Source organism: Siphateles boraxobius, unplaced genomic scaffold (genome assembly GCF_051911475.1).
Source record: "Siphateles boraxobius isolate OS27281-9 unplaced genomic scaffold, OSU_SipBor_1 204, whole genome shotgun sequence".
Lineage (NCBI taxonomy): Eukaryota > Metazoa > Chordata > Actinopteri > Cypriniformes > Leuciscidae > Siphateles > Siphateles boraxobius.
Window position 1 is genome coordinate 4,454,226 of NW_027508816.1, and position 17,239 is coordinate 4,471,464.

Here is a 17,239-nt window from a genome sequence, read left to right on the forward strand (position 1 = left end):
CGTCGGACAGTGAGGATCGGGCGAGCTCTGTGGACCTCACCCTTCTGCCCGCGAGTCGTCAGGGAAACGGGCCAGCATCAAAACCGCGGCTAGCTTTCTTTACGTTATAAGAAAGCTACCCCGCCCCCGCCCCCCGTGGGCATGTTTCACCGGCGAAATGAGGAAAGAGTGTATTTTTAGTCCCGCCGAGGCCGGACCAATCTCCATTTCTCAAACATTTCTCAGCTCCTCTTAGTTTGAGCAGCTGAAAATGTCAATATTGCAGCAATGAGCCTGTTGTATAACACGCACGCCTGCAAACAAACACTAACACACACAAAACTGTGATGACGCTCTATTATGTCGTCGAGCTATTTTAAGCTTTTGTCGTTTCCCCCTGTGGCTCAGTGGCGAAACCTAAAGCCATCGCACGGGAGACCCGTGTTTGATCCCAGCGCTCGCATCAGATAAAATTTAGTCTCGCCGCAGCCAGACTTGCACTGAAACTTTTCGCTCGTTCAGTTCCAAGAAAATGTGACTGTTCCAGTGTATTTTGCAGTAAACAAGCCGGTACCATGGCCCGCTTGCCTGCACACAAATGCCGTTTCCACGGCAACCCAGAAAAATCATATAAGCAATGTATTTTCTGGTATTCCGGCCACAGCCGATGGTGTTATGAGTGTAATAAAAATGCCCACAGCCCAGTGTTCATTTCTACACACAAACACAGCCCGCCACAGTGCAGGGCTCGCACATATGAAATCGACTCATGTCAATTGTGCATTAAATGTAGTGAATGTGCCAACAACCCAGTGCCCACAAACACTACACACTGCATGTGCCACGTTTTCTGTAAAACGAAACCAACACACATACAGTCAGCTAAGACCCACGGTGTTTAAGTCTCGCCACGGCCAGACTCCACCGAAACCTCTCGCTCGTTCAGTTCCAAACAATGTGACTGTTCGAGTGTATTTCGCAGTAAACAAGCCGGTACCACAGCCCGCTTGCCTGCACATTAACGGCATTTTTACGGCGACCCAGATAAATCCCAAAAAAGAGGGTATTTTCTGGTATTCCGGCCACGGCCGATGGTGTTATGAGAGTTGTAAGAATGCCAACGTCTCAGTGCCCATTCCCACACACAGACACAGCCCGCCACAGTTCAGGGCTAGCACAAATAAAATCGACTCATGCCGATTGTGCAAACGTAGTGAATGTGCCCACGACACAGTGCCCACAAACACTACACGATGCGTGTCCCCCGGTTTCTGTAAAAACGAAACCAACACATATTCAGTCAGCGCAAGCCGACGGTGTTCTCAGTGCAGTAAATGTGCCCGCTGTCCCGCGCCCACATTCCCTCACAGACACGCTGAACCCTACGGGGTTTGTCCCGCTCGCTCTCTCTCTACAATCTGTCATAGAGAAATCGAGCGCGACCAGGCTGCCTGCCGTGATCGGCGCGGCCCCCGCCTCGCACACTTTAAACACAGTGTTTATGTCTCAGCACACCGAAGCTCTGCAGCCGCTGCTATGCCGCGGCCAGAGCCCGGATCTCATTCTGCCTCTAGCTATTCACGCAAATGCGTGAGAAAAGCTTCCCGGGGTATCAGAATGGGTGTTGAACACTATAAAAAGAGGCTATTCGCTACAGTTCGCTCGTTACACGGCGCGTGTAGAAACCACGGTAGACAACAAAGTATCTCATCTACTTCGAACCAAAATAGCGAAACTACTGAGCAAAGGGGCCATAGAACCTTTATCTCAGGCTCAGAGCGAAGGGGGTGTATACAGCAGATATTTTCTGGTACCGAAAAAAGACGGGGGTCTCAGACCCATTCTAGATCTGCGACAGTTGAACAAAGCGCTTCTGAAACGCAAGTTCAAAATGCTGACAACCAGCAAAATCCTTGCGCAAGTGCGCCAGGGAGACTGGTTCATTTCAATAGATCTGAAAGACGCCTATTTCCAAATACAGATTGCGTCACGTCACAGGCGATTTTTGAGATTCGCCTTCAAGGGCCAGGCATATCAATACACAGTCCTACCGTTCGGCCTTTCCCCAGCACCCCGCATATTCACGAAGTGCATGGACGCGGCTCTCGCACCCCTGAGACTTCAGGGCATGCGAATTTTGAACTACTTGGACGATTGGTTGATTCTAGCTCGATCACGATCAGAGCTCATAGAACACAAGACCAAATTACTCGAGCATCTCGAGAATCTGGGTCTCACAGTCAATTGGGCGAAGAGTTCGCTGCCTCCCAGCCAGAAAATTTATTTTCTGGGAACAGTGATAGACTCGCTGCCTATGACAGCAAGTCTGTCGCCGGAGCGGGGACTGGACATTCAGCGCGCCGTGAAATCCTTCCGCCGCGGCTCTATAGTCCCGCTCAAACGGTTTCAGAAAATGCTGGGTCTCATGGCCTCAGCATCTTCGGTACTTCAGCTGGTCAGCTGGGCCTGCTTCGCAAGCGCCCAATGCAGTTATGGCTGAAAGCGCGAGTTCCGCCCGGGGCATGGGCCGCTGGTCTGTTTCGCCTCAGGGTCGACAGGAAATGCGTCTCGGCTCTGAAACCTTGGAAAAAAGCCGACTGGTACCAGTCAGGCGTGAGTCTGGGGACTCCCTCGAGTGTGATGGTGGTGTCCACCTCGGGACACCTCCACCTCGGGATGGGGAGCGCTGCTCGAGGGCAGACCGTTCTTTGGCCAGTGGTCAGAACGGGAGAAGCTCCTACACATAAACTGTCTAGAAATGCTGGCAGTAGACAACTAAGGCGCTTTTGTCCCCAGATAAAAGGCCGCCACGTCTTAGTCCGGTCGGACAACATGTCAGTGGTGGCGTACATAAATCACCAGGGCGGCGTCAGGTCCCGAAGCCTTTACAGGCTGACAAAACGCCTCCTGGACTGGGCTCAGCACAACCTGCTTTCACTGAAAGCAGCGCATGTGCCTGGTCACCTGAATCTGGGACCAGACAGACTGTCCAGAAACAATGTCCCAGCAGGGGAATGGTCGCTGCACCCGCAGACGATCCAACTGCTGTGGGAGACATTCGGCAGAGCGCAGGTGGACCTGTTCGCGTCCCAGGAAAACGCTCACTGTCCGAACTTTTTCTCCAAGAGCAGGGATGCGCTGGCCCACGTATGGACCCGACGCCCCCTCTATGCTTTCCCCCCCATCTCGCTCCTGCCTCAAGTGCTGGAACGAATCAGGGAAAATGGATGCCCAGTGCTGCTCGTGGCTCCGCTATGGACGAACCAGACTTGGTTCCCAGTCCTATTAACAGCTGACCAGCACTGCCCCGTGGCCGATACCGGTGAGGAGAGACCTCACCTCTCAGGCAAAGGGCTCGATTTGGCATCCTCGCCCGGAATTATGGTCCCTACATGTGTGGGCCATCAACGGGTACCCACTAACCTCCCGGAGGGAGTGTTAAACACGATCACGCAGGCTAGGGCCCCGTCTACTAGACGGCTCTACTCCTCGAAATGGTCAGTGTTCTCTACCTGGTGTCAAGCTCAGGGCTTTTCACCCGTAGACTGCGGGGTTACTGAAGTGTTCTCCTTCCTTCAGGAGCTGCTGGATAAGGGTAGAACCCCGTCCACGCTCAAAGTATACGTGGCGGCCATAACGGCGTTTGCAAAACTGACGTCTGGCCAATCACTGGGGAAAAACGACCTAGTCGTGCGATTCCTCAGGGGAGCTCGGAGGCTGAATCCTCCCAGACCTCCCTCAGTCCCTATGTGGGACCTTTCTACGGTTCTGGAAGCCCTGAAAGGTGCCCCATTTGAGCCAATCCATTTGTCAGACATGAAGCACCCGTCTTTCAAAACGGTATTTCTTGTGGCTCTTGCTTCAATGAAGCGCGTGGGGGACTTACAAGCGCTTTCAGTAAGCACGTCCTGTATGGAGTTTGAGCCTAATGACTCAAAAGTCATACTCAAACCAAGGCACGGGTACGTGCCCAAATCCCTCAACACACCGTTCAGGGCCCAGGTTATTTCCCTGTGCGCCCTCCCGGTGAACAATGAGGAGGCGGATGCTAATCTCCTTTGTCAGGGCGCTGAGAGCTTATGTGTCCCACTCGTCTGTCTTCAGGCAGACCGAGCAGCTCTTGGCGGACGCTCCAAGGGACTGGCCGTATCAAAACAGAGCCTATCCAGATGGATAGTCGATGCCATAGCGCTGGCTTACACTTCTAAGGGCCTGCAGTGTCCTTTGGGTGTCAGGGCTGGGCCTCGCCGTCTACATTTATACGGTTCTATAACCTAGAGGTTCCCGCCTTACAGGCCAAGCTGCTGTCGGTCTAGAATTCAGTACTATCTGTCCCGCTGCGCCGGCGCAGAATGCTGAGTTTTGCTTGAGTATCGCTCACTGATCGATAGAACAGCTCCATGGGTGTTGAATAACCCGTACTTTTGCCCAGTTCAGGCTGAACGCGTTCACCCTGTCTGCGGGAAATACTGTTAACATAACTAGCTCCTGTGGGATGCTATTTCATGGGGAATGATGCTTGTAGCCTCTCTTCTCCGACTCTCTGTGAGTCTACGGTGATTATGCACTATATGAGCCCCAGGCTACTGCCCTTGGGACTTTAGTGTGGGATCCCAGTACGCACGGCGTCTTACATTGTGTTCCCCATAGCGTAAGATATTACGCAGTACGAGAGTTACTCTCGTAAGAGAACGTACTCTGTTACTAACGTAACCTCGGTTCTCTCTAGAGAGGGAACGAGTACTGCGTATCTTGCCGTGCATACAACAGCGCTGGTTCGCTTCAGTGATGAAAACCAGTTTGTATCAGCCTGTCGAGTGTATTTACAGGCCAAGGCCACGCCTATTCTGGCGGGACGTGACGAAATGGGCGCGAAGCACCCCCATTGGATGTCACGTCGCGCAGGGCCTCTCTCGATAGGCTTGCTGCTGTTGCCGCAGGGCAGCCAATAGGCGCGCGAGCCGTCTTGCCTATGTCTGCACGCTGCCGCACAGCGTTTTACATTAATCAAAATTAAAGGATAATTTTTGGCTTCAATATCTCGTGGAAAAGAGTTTTCCCCATAGCGTAAGATATTACGCAGTACTCGTTCCCTCTCTAGAGAGAACCGAGGTTACGTTAGTAACCGAGTACGTTTTCGCGGGTCTGATACGTGTGCTGGTACGGGTGCTGTACGTGCTGACGAAAATTTGACGTACATAACGTGAGTGGTTTTCAAGGAAATCTCAATGTTTCATCCGTCCCGCGTTTCAATCGTCCCAGCTCTCCCCTACTTCTTTTCACTCGCTTCATTGTGCTTGCTCAGCGATATATGTCTGTAGGCACGTGTGGCTGCGCGTGTCGACGCGCCCCGTGAGTTAACAAATATAGCCTATATAGTATTTATTTAACCATGCAGCAAACTAAAAAAAAACTTTTAACTTTTAAACCGTTTAAATTGTAGTATTAATCGGTTACAAATTTTGGATTTTGGAAAAATCTGAATTTCATTTTAGTGGTTACCGTATTTTCCGGACTATAAGTCGCACTTTTTTTCATACCTTGGCTGGTCCTGCGACTTATAGTCAGGTGCGACTTATATATCAAAATTACCAAGATTTACTCGTCACAGGATCGCTGACGGCCCCAGATTATTATTTGCGAGTTTTTGATGTATTTGTGGTATGACGTGAATGCATCATTTGGCGAAATTGGGGGTGACATTACCGTCTACAGCCACGAGAGAGTGCTCTATGCGCTCTAGACTACAGCTCCACACTACACTTCAGTGATGTGGAATAAGATCGCGGGAGCTTGGTGAAATTGCTTTACCGATAACTGTTGGACTCGCTGTCTTGTTATGTTATTTTATTTTATTTTATCCTATTCAGCCTATTCAGGTATGTTCTTTATGCTATTGTGTAGCTAACTTTTGATGTGTTACGTTAACAACATACCGGACACATTCAGCCTGTTGTTCTTTGTGCTATTGTGTGTAGCTGAATAACTTAAATGCCTTCTGTTTTAATGAATTAAAGTCTGTTTAAATAACTTTTTCTTTGTCTTGGATTTTGTTAAATAAATTTCTAAATAAATGCGACTTATAGTCCAGTGCCACTTATATATGTTTTTTTCCTCGTCATGACGCATTTTTGGGCTGATGCGACTTATACTCCGGAGCGACTTATAGTCCGGAAAATACAGTAAATTAAATGTTAATAATTAAAAAGCATATCTAAACAATTCATGAAACTTACACAATTTATCAGCAATCTATTAGTTCTAAAAAGTTAAAAACAAAAATTAAGGCCCTATGAAATGTGACGTTTTTTTCTCAAGAATCCCCTAAATTCTGTGTTTTCCACTTTAAAATTTATGGATTTCATTTTAATGGTTTGATTACGTTTTAATAATCAAAATGCATGACTAATCAACTGAATTTATAAAACTTTCCTTCGATCATGTAGCTGCCGTACTCCGGCCTGCATTTCAAGAGATCAATATTCTCTCTCTTTATGAAAAGTAACTTATAAATGTGAATTACTAGCAGAAGCACTTCATTTAATCCATTATGCACTGGTAGATAAATGAGCACTCGTGTATTAGTGACTACCATCATATTCTTGCTCTAGTAATGTAAAGTAATGGACAACACAACAGACAATGGCCAATAATGATGTAAAGAGAGTGCTGTGGGCATTGAGGACGATAAAATTACAATAAAGTAGTCAAAATACAGACAAAATTTCCACACAATTTATTTTTTACATTTTAATGGTTAAATTAAAATGTTAGTAATCAAAAAGCAAGTCTAAACAATTCATGAAACTCATACAATTTAACAACAATCTATTAGTTTTGTTTTAGAAGTGTTAAAATGTTTTCCATTTTAAATTTTATAGAATCCATTTTAATGGTTTGATTAAATTTTAATAATCAAGAATCAATTGAATTTATTAAACTTCAACTTAAAGAAATTTTCTTTTTGTCAGAAATTCTGTTTTTTCTGCATTTATAATTAAGCCTAATGCAAATTCATTATCAAAAACGGTGGTAAACAATGGAATAAAACATAAGCAATTAAAGAAATTGAAAAAATCCTTTTATTTTTTGGCAGACAACATGTCAAGTTAAACCAAACTTTTATGATGATGGGTTGCCGTGAAAACCTTTGAGTTTCTGTGTGTAAATATGTGTGTTATATAGTCTTTTTAAGCTTTAATACTCGCACACTAGTCCATATCATGAACATATGATTATACAAACCCTAAGTTTGATTTATTCATCCAGAATTTGCAGAATTCCACAATATTCCACATTAAATATCATTTTTATGACGGGATTCCACGATTGCATCAGTGTTTTTCCACATGGTGGAATATATCCGTCTATGGCTAATGCAAACGTTTTGAACGGGATCATCGATGTGTAAAGTGTAAAGTGCTGTGACACACACACTCTTCAGTGTGTGCAGTAGAGAGGCACTAATGAGGAATGCAGTGTGTGCTGATCTTCCCCTGAGCTACAGATACACAACATCAACAAATCCACATTCCACAATAATCAAACTTCAAATAATGCTTATCCTGGGCAAACTAACTTCTGATGAGCCTGTCATTTAAAAAAAAACATATTTAAGTGTATATATTTTCTTTCATGTAGTGTGTAATAATAGAGCTGTTTGTGAATGTAAAAGATCTGTAAAGTTTCAAAGATCAAAGTTCAGATAAACTGAGTTTTTGTCTCCTAAAGAATGAATCAATTCTGAACTGAAACGAGTCGTCAGTAATTCAGTCTCACTTCCTGATGAACCTGCGTATGTTTTTAATGAATTTGCATAATGCCAGCCCATGGTGTTGATTGGCTGAACAGCGTCTCTTAGCTCCGCCCTCAAACACTGCAGTTTATCTGAGACTGGAAGAGTTTGGTTCGTGTTGTTCGTGTCGAGAAGAAGCTGTTTTCTGAGATTGATACGGTAAAACCCACGCCATCGTTTCTGTTCATATCACTGTGAGATTCAGATATGATAATGAGCGTTTGCTTTCTGACAAATCACAGCAGAGGAGCTCTCAGAGAGGCGGGGCTTAGAGAGACTAAATCTGTGATTGAAGCGTTTCAGACACTGAGAGTAAAGAGCTGATGTGTGAGTGCATATTATGAGAAAATTAAAGAACATGACTACTTTGTCAGAAAGATGTCGTTGGTGTAGACACTTGTCAATCAAACATGTCTGACCAATAGAGAAGCACCCGCCCACTGCGGAACGTTTGTGTCAAAATGATTCAAACGAAAGAATCTGAACTTCAAAACTTTTTTCACTTAAAAAAATGATTCAATTAAAACAATTTGAACTTCTAAATTTTTTTCACTTCAAATAAAAAAAAACTAAAACAACGAAAAAACATCCTCTTCAATACTTGTTTTATTCACGGGGTAATTTTTTTTGCATTTGAACAGTTTTTTCTTTGATTGAAAATATTTTTTTTGATTGAAAACAACTTTTTTGGAATTGAATGATTAAGACACAAATGTCCTACCCATGTATGGCCCAAACACAAAAAGATTACTTCAATCAAAGAGAACATTTTCAATAAAAAAAAGTGTTCAAATGCAATTTTTGGAGTCTCAAATATTTTGTTTGCATTCAAAAACGATTTTCTATATTTGAAAATGTTTATCTTTTCATTGAAGTGACTTTTTTATTGATTCTGTTGTTTGTTTGTTTGAAGCAACTTCTTTTTTGATTGAATGATAAAGACACAAATGTCCTACCTATTATATGGTCCAATCAAAAAACAATGTTACTTCAATTAAAAAGGTTGCTTTAAACAAAACAAAACGGACTTCTATCAAAGAAAACATTTTCAATCAAAGAAAAGCAGTGTTCAAATGTATTTTTTTGAGTCTCAAATATATTTTTGGATTCAAATACTTTTTTTCTTTGATTGAAAAGTTTTTCTTTTATTGAAGTGAAGGTTTTTTTAACTGAAAATATATTTTTTTATTGAATAATAAAGAAACTAAACTACCTCCATACATTAGGGGCCTTTAAAATAGCATAATTGGGGCAAGTCTAATCGAAGGGAGAGGAACAAGAAACACAAAAGATACTATCGATCGTGTTGACTTGTTAAACAGATGCATAAAGGAGGGATTGGCTGCAAGACTTTACAGTTAATGTGTACAAAAGAACAAACCAGCTAATAAATAAAATAAATGAATGGGGACAAACACTTTTTATCCCGGCGTTACACAGTTGCAGCTAAACCTGCTATTTTTGAAGTCATGATTGTAACAAACCTCTGAGTATGTAAACTAAATAATTAGGGATGCACGATATATCGGCCACTTTAGCTATAGCTATATCATCATTTTTAATGTTATTGTTATCACCCCGAAAAGAAAATTTGGCCGATAAATAATGTATTATTTCCATCAGCTGAGACACTTCAGATGCACACTGGTCACCATGATGATGTTTCGAATTGCTTGAAATATGATTGTAATCACTTCAAAATGGAAAATATAGTTCAGAGAAACATGTGCAGCGCAAGTCTGTCATATCGGCCACATAAAATTATCATAAGAACATTATAATTGTGTGTTTGGGACATGGCTTTTAATGGTGAGACTTTTGTTTTTGTAATCAGGCTCTCAAAAAATGATACAATTTTGGATTTAGATTTATCGGCCAATATATCAGTTATCGGCTTTCAAATATAAAGAATTATCAGTATCGACCAAAAATGCAATATCGGTGCATCCCTAAAAATTATATTCTAAGTGGAAAACTTTGACCTTGTGTTTTTTGGGTCATCATCACATCAACATGTTCAGAATATTTTTGTAACACAATCAGTTACTCACTTGGGGTCAATCTTTTCCCCCTTTTCCTGAAGGATTTCCAGAACCTCCTCCCCGTTCAGAACCAGACGGGCTTTTTCATGTTTGTCATCCATTTCCACCAACATGTACTCCACCTGTGGGATGAGTTAGACCTCTTATCATACGGTTTATCACATTACTACTGTAGCAGAAATATTGCCCACAAGTAGAGCTAGTTCCTGCTTTGGCTGAGGTATTATCTGCACATTATGAGTGAGAGCATTTGCCTTGCAAACCCAACCAACAATGACAGAGCACAGTGTTTATACTCTTATTACATTAATTATGAAAGTAAAAACACATTCCTAGTCGGATGCCATTCCATTATTCTTTTTCCCCCATTCCATTCTTCTTTTTCCCCCATTCCATTCCATCCCCCCCCCCCATTCCATTCTTCTCCCCCCCCATTCCATTCTTCTTTTTCCCCCATTCCATTCCATCCCCCCCCCCCATTCCATTCTTCTCCCGCCCATTCCATTCTTCTTTTTCCCCATTCCATTCCATCCCCCCCCCCCATTCTTCTCCCCCACATTCCATTCTTCTTTTCCCCCCATTCCATTCTTCTTTTCCCCCATTCCATTCCACCCCCCCCCCATTCCGTTCTTCTTTTTCCCCCCATTCCATTCTTCTTCCCCCCATTCCATTCTTCTTCCCCCCCCATTCCATTCTTCTTTTCCCCCATTCCATTCTTCTTCCCCCATTCCATTCTTCTTCCCCCCATTCCATTCTTCTTTTTCCCCCATTCCATTCCATCCCCCCCCATTCCATTCTTCTCCCCCCCATTCCATTCTTCTTTTCCCCCCATTCCATTCTTCTTTTCCCCCATTCCATTCCATCCCCCCCATTCCATTCTTCTTTTCCCCCCCATTCCATTCTTCTTCCCCCCATTCCATTCTTCTTCCCCCCCATTCCATTCTTCTTTTCCCCATTCCATTCTTCTTCCCCCCATTCCATTCTTCTTCCCCCCCATTCCATTCTTCTTTTTCCCCCATTCCATTCTTCTTTTCCCCCATTCCATTCTTCTTTTTCCCCCATTCCATTCTTCTTTTTCCCCATTCCATTCTTCTTTTCCCCCATTCCATTCTTCTTCCGCCCATTCCATTCTTCTTCCCCCCATTCCATTCTTCTTCCCCCCCCATTCCATTTTTTTTTTCCCCATTCCATTCTTCTTCCCCCATTCCATTCTTCTTCCCCCCATTCCATCTTTTCCCCCCATTCCATTCTTCTTTTCCCCCATTCCATTCTTCTTTCCCCCCATTCCATTCTTTTTCCCCCATTCCATTCTTCTTTTCCCCATTCCATTCTTCTTTTCCCCCCATTCCATTCTTCTTCCCCCATTCCATTCTTCTTTTCCCCCATTCCATTCCATCCCCCCCCCATTCCATTCTTCTTTTTCCCCCCATCCCATTCTTCTTCCCCCCATTCCATTCTTCTTCCCCCCCATTCCATTCTTCTTTTCCCCCATTCCATTCTTCTTCCCCCATTCCATTCTTCTTTTACCCCCATTCCATTCTTCTTTTTCCCCCATTCCATTCTTCTTTTTCCCCATTCCATTCTTCTTTTTCCCCATTCCATTCTTCTGTCCCCCATTCCACTCCATTCCATTCTTCTTTTCCCCCCATTCCATTCTTCTTTTCCCCCATTCCATTCTTCTTTTACCCCCATTCCATTCTTCTTTTTCCCCCATTCCATTCTTCTTTTCCCCCATTCCATTCTTCTTTTTCCCCATTCCATTCTTCTGTCCCCCATTCCACTCCATTCCATTCTTCTTTTCCCCCCATTCCATTCTTCTTTTTATCCCATTCCATTCTTCTTTTTCCCCCATTCCATCCATCTTTTTTTCATTCTTCTTCCCCCATTCCATTCTTCTTTTCCCCCATTCCATTCATATCCCCCCCCCCATTTCATTCTTCTTTTCCCCCCATTCCATTCTTCTTTTCCCCCCATTCCATTCTTCTTTCCCCCATTCCATTCTTCTTTTCCCCATTCCATTCTTCTTCCCAGTATTCCATTCTTATTTTCCCCCATTCCATTCTTCTTTTCCCCCCATTTCCCCCATTCCATTATTCTTTTCCCCCCATTTCCCCCATTCAATTATTCCTTTCCCCATTCCATTCTTCTTACCCCCATTCCATTCTTCTTTTCCCCATTCCATTCTTCTTTTCCCCCCATTCCATTCTTCTTTTCCTCCCATTCCATTCTTCTTTTCCCCATTCCATTCTTCTTTTCCCCCATTCCATTCTTCTTTTCCCCCCCATTCCATTCTTCTTTCCCCATTCCATTCTTCTTTTCCCCCCATTCCATTCTTCTTTTCCCCCCATTCCATTCTTCTTTTCCCCCCATTCCATTCTTCTTTCTCCCCCATTCCATTCTCCCCCCCATTCCATTCTTCTTCCCGCCATGCCATTCTTCTTCCCCCATGCCATTCTTCTTTTCCCCCATTCCATTCTTCTTTTTCCCATTCCATTCTTCTTTTCCCCATTCCATTCTTCTTTTCCCCATTCCATTCTTCTTCCCCCATTCCATTCTTCTTTTTCCCCATTCCATTCTTCTGTCCCCCATTCCACTCCATTCCATTCTTCTTTTCCCCCCATTCCATTCTTCTTTTTATCCCATTCCATTCTTCTTTTTCCCCCATTCCATCCATCTTTTTTCCATTCTTCTTCCCCCATTCCATTCTTCTTTTCCCCCATTCCATTCATATCCCCCCCCCCATTTCATTCTTCTTTTCCCCCCATTCCATTCTTCTTTCCCCCCATTCCATTCTTCTTTCGCCCCATTCCATTCTTCTTTTCCCCATTCCATTCTTCTTCCCAGTATTCCATTCTTATTTTCCCCCCATTCCATTCTTCTTTCCCCCCCCATTTCCCCCATTCCATTATTCTTTTCCCCCCATTTCCCCCATTCCATTATTCCTTTCCCCATTCCATTCTTCTTACCCCCATTCCATTCTTCTTTTCCCCATTCCATTCTTCTTTTCCCCCCATTCCATTCTTCTTTTCCCCCCATTCCATTCTTCTTTTCCCCCCATTCCATTCTTCTTTTCCCCCCATTCCATTCTTCTTTTCCCCCATTCCATTCTTCTTTTCCCCCATTCCATTCTTCTTTTCCCCCATTCCATTCTTCTTTTCCCCCCCATTCCATTCTTCTTTTCCCCATTCCATTCTTCTTTTCCCCCCATTCCATTCTTCTTTTCCCCCCATTCCATTCTTCTTTTCCCCCATTCCATTCTTCTTTCTCCCCATTCCATTCCCCCCCCCCCATTCCATTCTTCTTTCCCGCCATGCCATTCTTCTTCCCCCATGCCATTCTTCTTTTCCCCCATGCCATTCTTCTTTTTCCCCCATTCCATTCTTCTTTTCCCCCCTCATTCCCTTCTTTTTCCCCCGATTCCATCCTTCTTTTTCCCCCGATTCCATTCTTCTATTTTCCCCGATTCCATTCTTCTTTTTCCCCCATTTCATTCCCCCCATTCCATCCCACCCCCATGCCATTCTTCTTTTCCCCCATGCCATTCTTCTTTTTCCCCCATTCAATTCTTCTTTTCCACCCTCATTCCCTTCTTTTTCCCCCGATTCCATCCTTCTTTTTCCCCCGATTCCATTCTTTTTCCCCCATTTCATTCTCACCCCCCCATTCCATTCTTCTTTTCCCCCATGCCATTCTTCTTTTCCCCCATGCCATTCTTCTTTTTCCCCCATTCCATTCTTCTTTTTCCCCCGTTTCCATCCTTCTTTTCCCCCCGATTCCATTCTTCTTTTTCCCCCCGATTCCATTCTCCTTTTTCCCCCCGATTCCATTCTTTTCCCCCCCATTTCATTTTCACACCCCCCCCATTCCATTCTCCTTTTTCCCCCCGATTCCATTCTTTTCCCCCCCATTTCATTCCCTCCCCCCCCCCCCCCCCCCCCCCCCATTCCATTCTTTTTGCCTTTTTAAGCCACTAATGCTGAACAAAGGATTCACCTAAACCAACAACATTCCAGCAGGTTTTACCGTAAATCCATTGACGTCTTCTGGCTGGTCAAAGGTAATGAGATGAAAATCCATTTCAATAGGAGGTTCAGAAATCGACATTAGCCTGTTGATCCTACATGAACTGCGAGTTTGCACATGCAAACACTTTTAAGCAACACATGTTTAGTTTAGTACTCTTTGGATAACAGTGAACAGCTCACTGAAAGATGACTAACTGCACAGCCATCCAACCAAAAGAAATGGGATTTTGCAAAAATCTATAAGCTAAAATCACTGCGTAAGAGTGCAGATCTTCACATGCCTGGGGTGCTTTACACAAGTAATACATTACTCAATATACCGGTGGAAAATGTGGACATGCCCACTCATTTCCCATAGTTTGAATAATAACTGAGACTATGAAACAGGCTAACAGAAATGGGAGAATATGATGTCAAACCCAAAAGATATTGTATTTGAGCTTCTTTAATTTTGCCTGGATCTTCAGCACAATCTCTTAAAGTGGTTTAAAGTCCCTGTAAAGTCAAAATGAAGTATGTGTTCTGAGTTTGTCATATCACAGAAAAATGTGTTATTAGCCACCCAGCCAAATTTGAATGATAAAAAAATCTGGCAAGTACATAAAATAAGCTATCAAAATCTTGAAAAAATGAGCAGTAGTCTCTGCTCTCAAACGCGGGGGGCGTGTCAGCTGGCATAGCTTTAACCACGCCCACTCGCGGTACAGCTGCCGTTGCCACACTCAACTGTCACCCGCTACAGCCGGAATGGATGCTCCTAGCAGCTTATTAGGTTAATTATAACATAAGCAGACAAGGCAACTTACACTCATTGGTGGGCAGGCACTGCCGATGATGTCACCAGTTCTTGGCGCGATGGGAGGATGAAGGCCGAGGCGGGAGAGAGTCGGTTCGGACCCATACACCAGTAACAGCGGATTATCAGTGAATCCCAGTTGTCTCAGACGAAAGTTTATAAAACTATCCCGTGTAAAATGATCACTACAGAGGCGAGTGTTTGCGGTGATCCTCAGCTCTCCATCAAGCTGGCTCTTCACAAAATTAATCCACCTCTTCTTGATGTGATCGTTTTAAGGAAATTTAAATAAGGACAACCAATCTGTTTTGCACATGATCGTATCCAGGTAGTAGGTGGTGGTGGTGGCGCAATGGATAAGACACATGCCTTTGGTGTGAGAGACCCGGGTTCGAATCCACTGTGAGACACCAATGTGTCCCTGAGCAAGTTGCTCCAGAGGCGTGCGACCTCTGACATATACAGCAATTGTAAGTCGCTTTGGATAGAAGCGTCAGCTAAATGAATAAATGTAAATGTAATGTAGTACGCATTTCCGTGACGAAGACATAGCTAACTAGCGAACTGTACGCTGTAGTAACCAATAATAGTACTGACAGTAACTTGAGCGGCAAACTGATGCGAATGTGCTCTATTTATATTGTTAGTGGAGCGGCCAGCCTCAGTGGCTCTAGTGCGCCATCAAGTAGGGGCGTGTCCAGGAGCTCAGGGGCTCCAGTGCGTCATCGAGCCCAGTTTTAGACCCGCCCAAAAAATCCGGAAAATAGCAATGGTGAAAAACTGTTTAACGGTCTAACTCCACAATTCAGTACTTCATAGTTCACAGTCTTTGTAATATGTTTAAGCAATACATTTCTAAAATTTATAATGTGTTTAGAATATTTTTTTAAATTGCCCTTACAGGGACTTTAAAGTCGCCCTGTGGTGCAAATCCAGCTATTAATGTTGTTTATATGTTTATGTGGTGTTTTTAATATGCTTTAAGACAAACCATGTGTAAATTCATAAGTCAACAGCATTGCTGAGTATTTTCTCTCCTTAAAACTGCAGTGAACCAAAGACAGTCTCAAAAACACGCTTTGAAATCGCTGGTGTTTCTGACGTCACAAACGACCTTGTAACCAATCAGATCAACTTGTGATCGTCAACGAGTGGATCTCTGAGCGAGTGAGTGAGTGAGTGGAGGCGGGGCTCATTTGCATATTCATAGAACAGCGAATACTAAATGAGGCAAAGGGTGTCGAGTTACATTCAAGATATTTTAAGGCATTAAAAATGTTTAAATATGTCATTTTGGTGATCAAAGATGAGTTTTAAAGGATACAATTATTGACTACAGGGGGACTTTATCCAATGATTACTTTTAAACATCACAGGAGGTCAAAGGTCAGCAGGACATTTGTTGTACCGGACAGTTTGGGGTAATTACACTGTTGACCTTCGCTTACCCCTTAACTCACCCATACCACCACACCTGTCTCTAACCTTAACATATCCTACTCAATAACAGCAAATGTTTTGTAATACAACATCAACACAATAATCATTCATTTCCTACCAGACTTTTTTTTTCTTAGCATTGCTGTAAAATAGACATCTTACATAAACATCTTACTTCGCATGTATCTACAAAACCAATTGCAAGATTGTAAGCATCAGCCTTTACAATGTCTTTTTTTTAAGATCAAGTCAAGTGTGTCCAAAAAAAGTGCATTAATAACAAACACAAAGTGAGCTGAAGGTGCACCTGCTCACAAGCAGCATCTCCATTGCATCATTTAATGCAACCCAACCACGTGTTTCCCATAAATATGCAGTTATAACATGATTTCTGAGGATGTAAAGGAAAGCATGCATCCTCACCTCATCTCCCCATTTCAGCACATCCTTCTGTCGCTCTTTCACCTTATTGTAGATGTTGAGGAACTGAAGGATGCCGTGCTTTCTAACGTGGTCAGCATGCTTCTTGGTCTCTTCCCAGTTGAGCGGTGAGCCTTGTGACAGCAAGCCCATATCACAAACCTAAAAACCCTGGCTTATGATTATTACGGACTTCAACTGCAACTTCTCCGCCGCCGCGTCACGCGTTCCGTGATACTGATAAACGATAATGTATAATGCGAGCGAGCGAGCGCGCGCGCTAGGCCCTTCAACGATTCGTTTTTAAGTAGGAGATGATTCGCTTTTGTTTCCAAGCACTTTGTGTGCGCGCGAGGAATGTTTCACTAAAACTCACGTTATGTGCGAATAAAGCGGCCTCAGGCTGCGAGCTGTTGATATTTGATCGGAGTGCGCGAGTTATGTCAGTCCTGTCCTCGCGCGCACACACTTTGCTTGCACTGAAAACACGTGACCGTGTCGTTGCGGGCACGTCATCATATTATGACTCAGCAATTCCTCTTCCTCTTTGTTGTGCGCGGATGATGATGGCGTGGTCAAGGTAACAACACGCGCATCGGGTTTAATCTGTGGGGTTGAATCTGCTTTTGTAATCATGACAATGCAAAAAATATTGTTTAATTGCTTATATTTTGGAATATGTTGGCTGTGAATTATTTGGGTTATGGTTGGAGCAACACCAAGGTCAGCAAACATAGAACGG

The 17,239-nt window shown here is 43.7% G+C and overlaps 1 protein-coding gene across 1 annotated transcript in view; it reads right to left on the minus strand.

Annotated features, from left to right (window-relative positions):
• Nucleotides 1-17,002, minus strand: part of LOC143745517 (glutamate--cysteine ligase catalytic subunit-like) — a 51,415-nt gene extending 34,413 nt beyond the window's left edge. Inside the window, exons 1-2 of the mRNA XM_077237644.1 lie at nucleotides 16,501-17,002; nucleotides 9,826-9,938 (exon numbers count right to left, since the gene is read on the minus strand). Coding sequence (XP_077093759.1) covers nucleotides 9,826-9,938; nucleotides 16,501-16,650 — 263 coding nt within the window. The 5' untranslated portion in view covers nucleotides 16,651-17,002. The remainder of the gene's footprint in view (nucleotides 1-9,825; nucleotides 9,939-16,500) is intronic.
• Nucleotides 17,003-17,239: the final 237 nt, after the last annotated feature.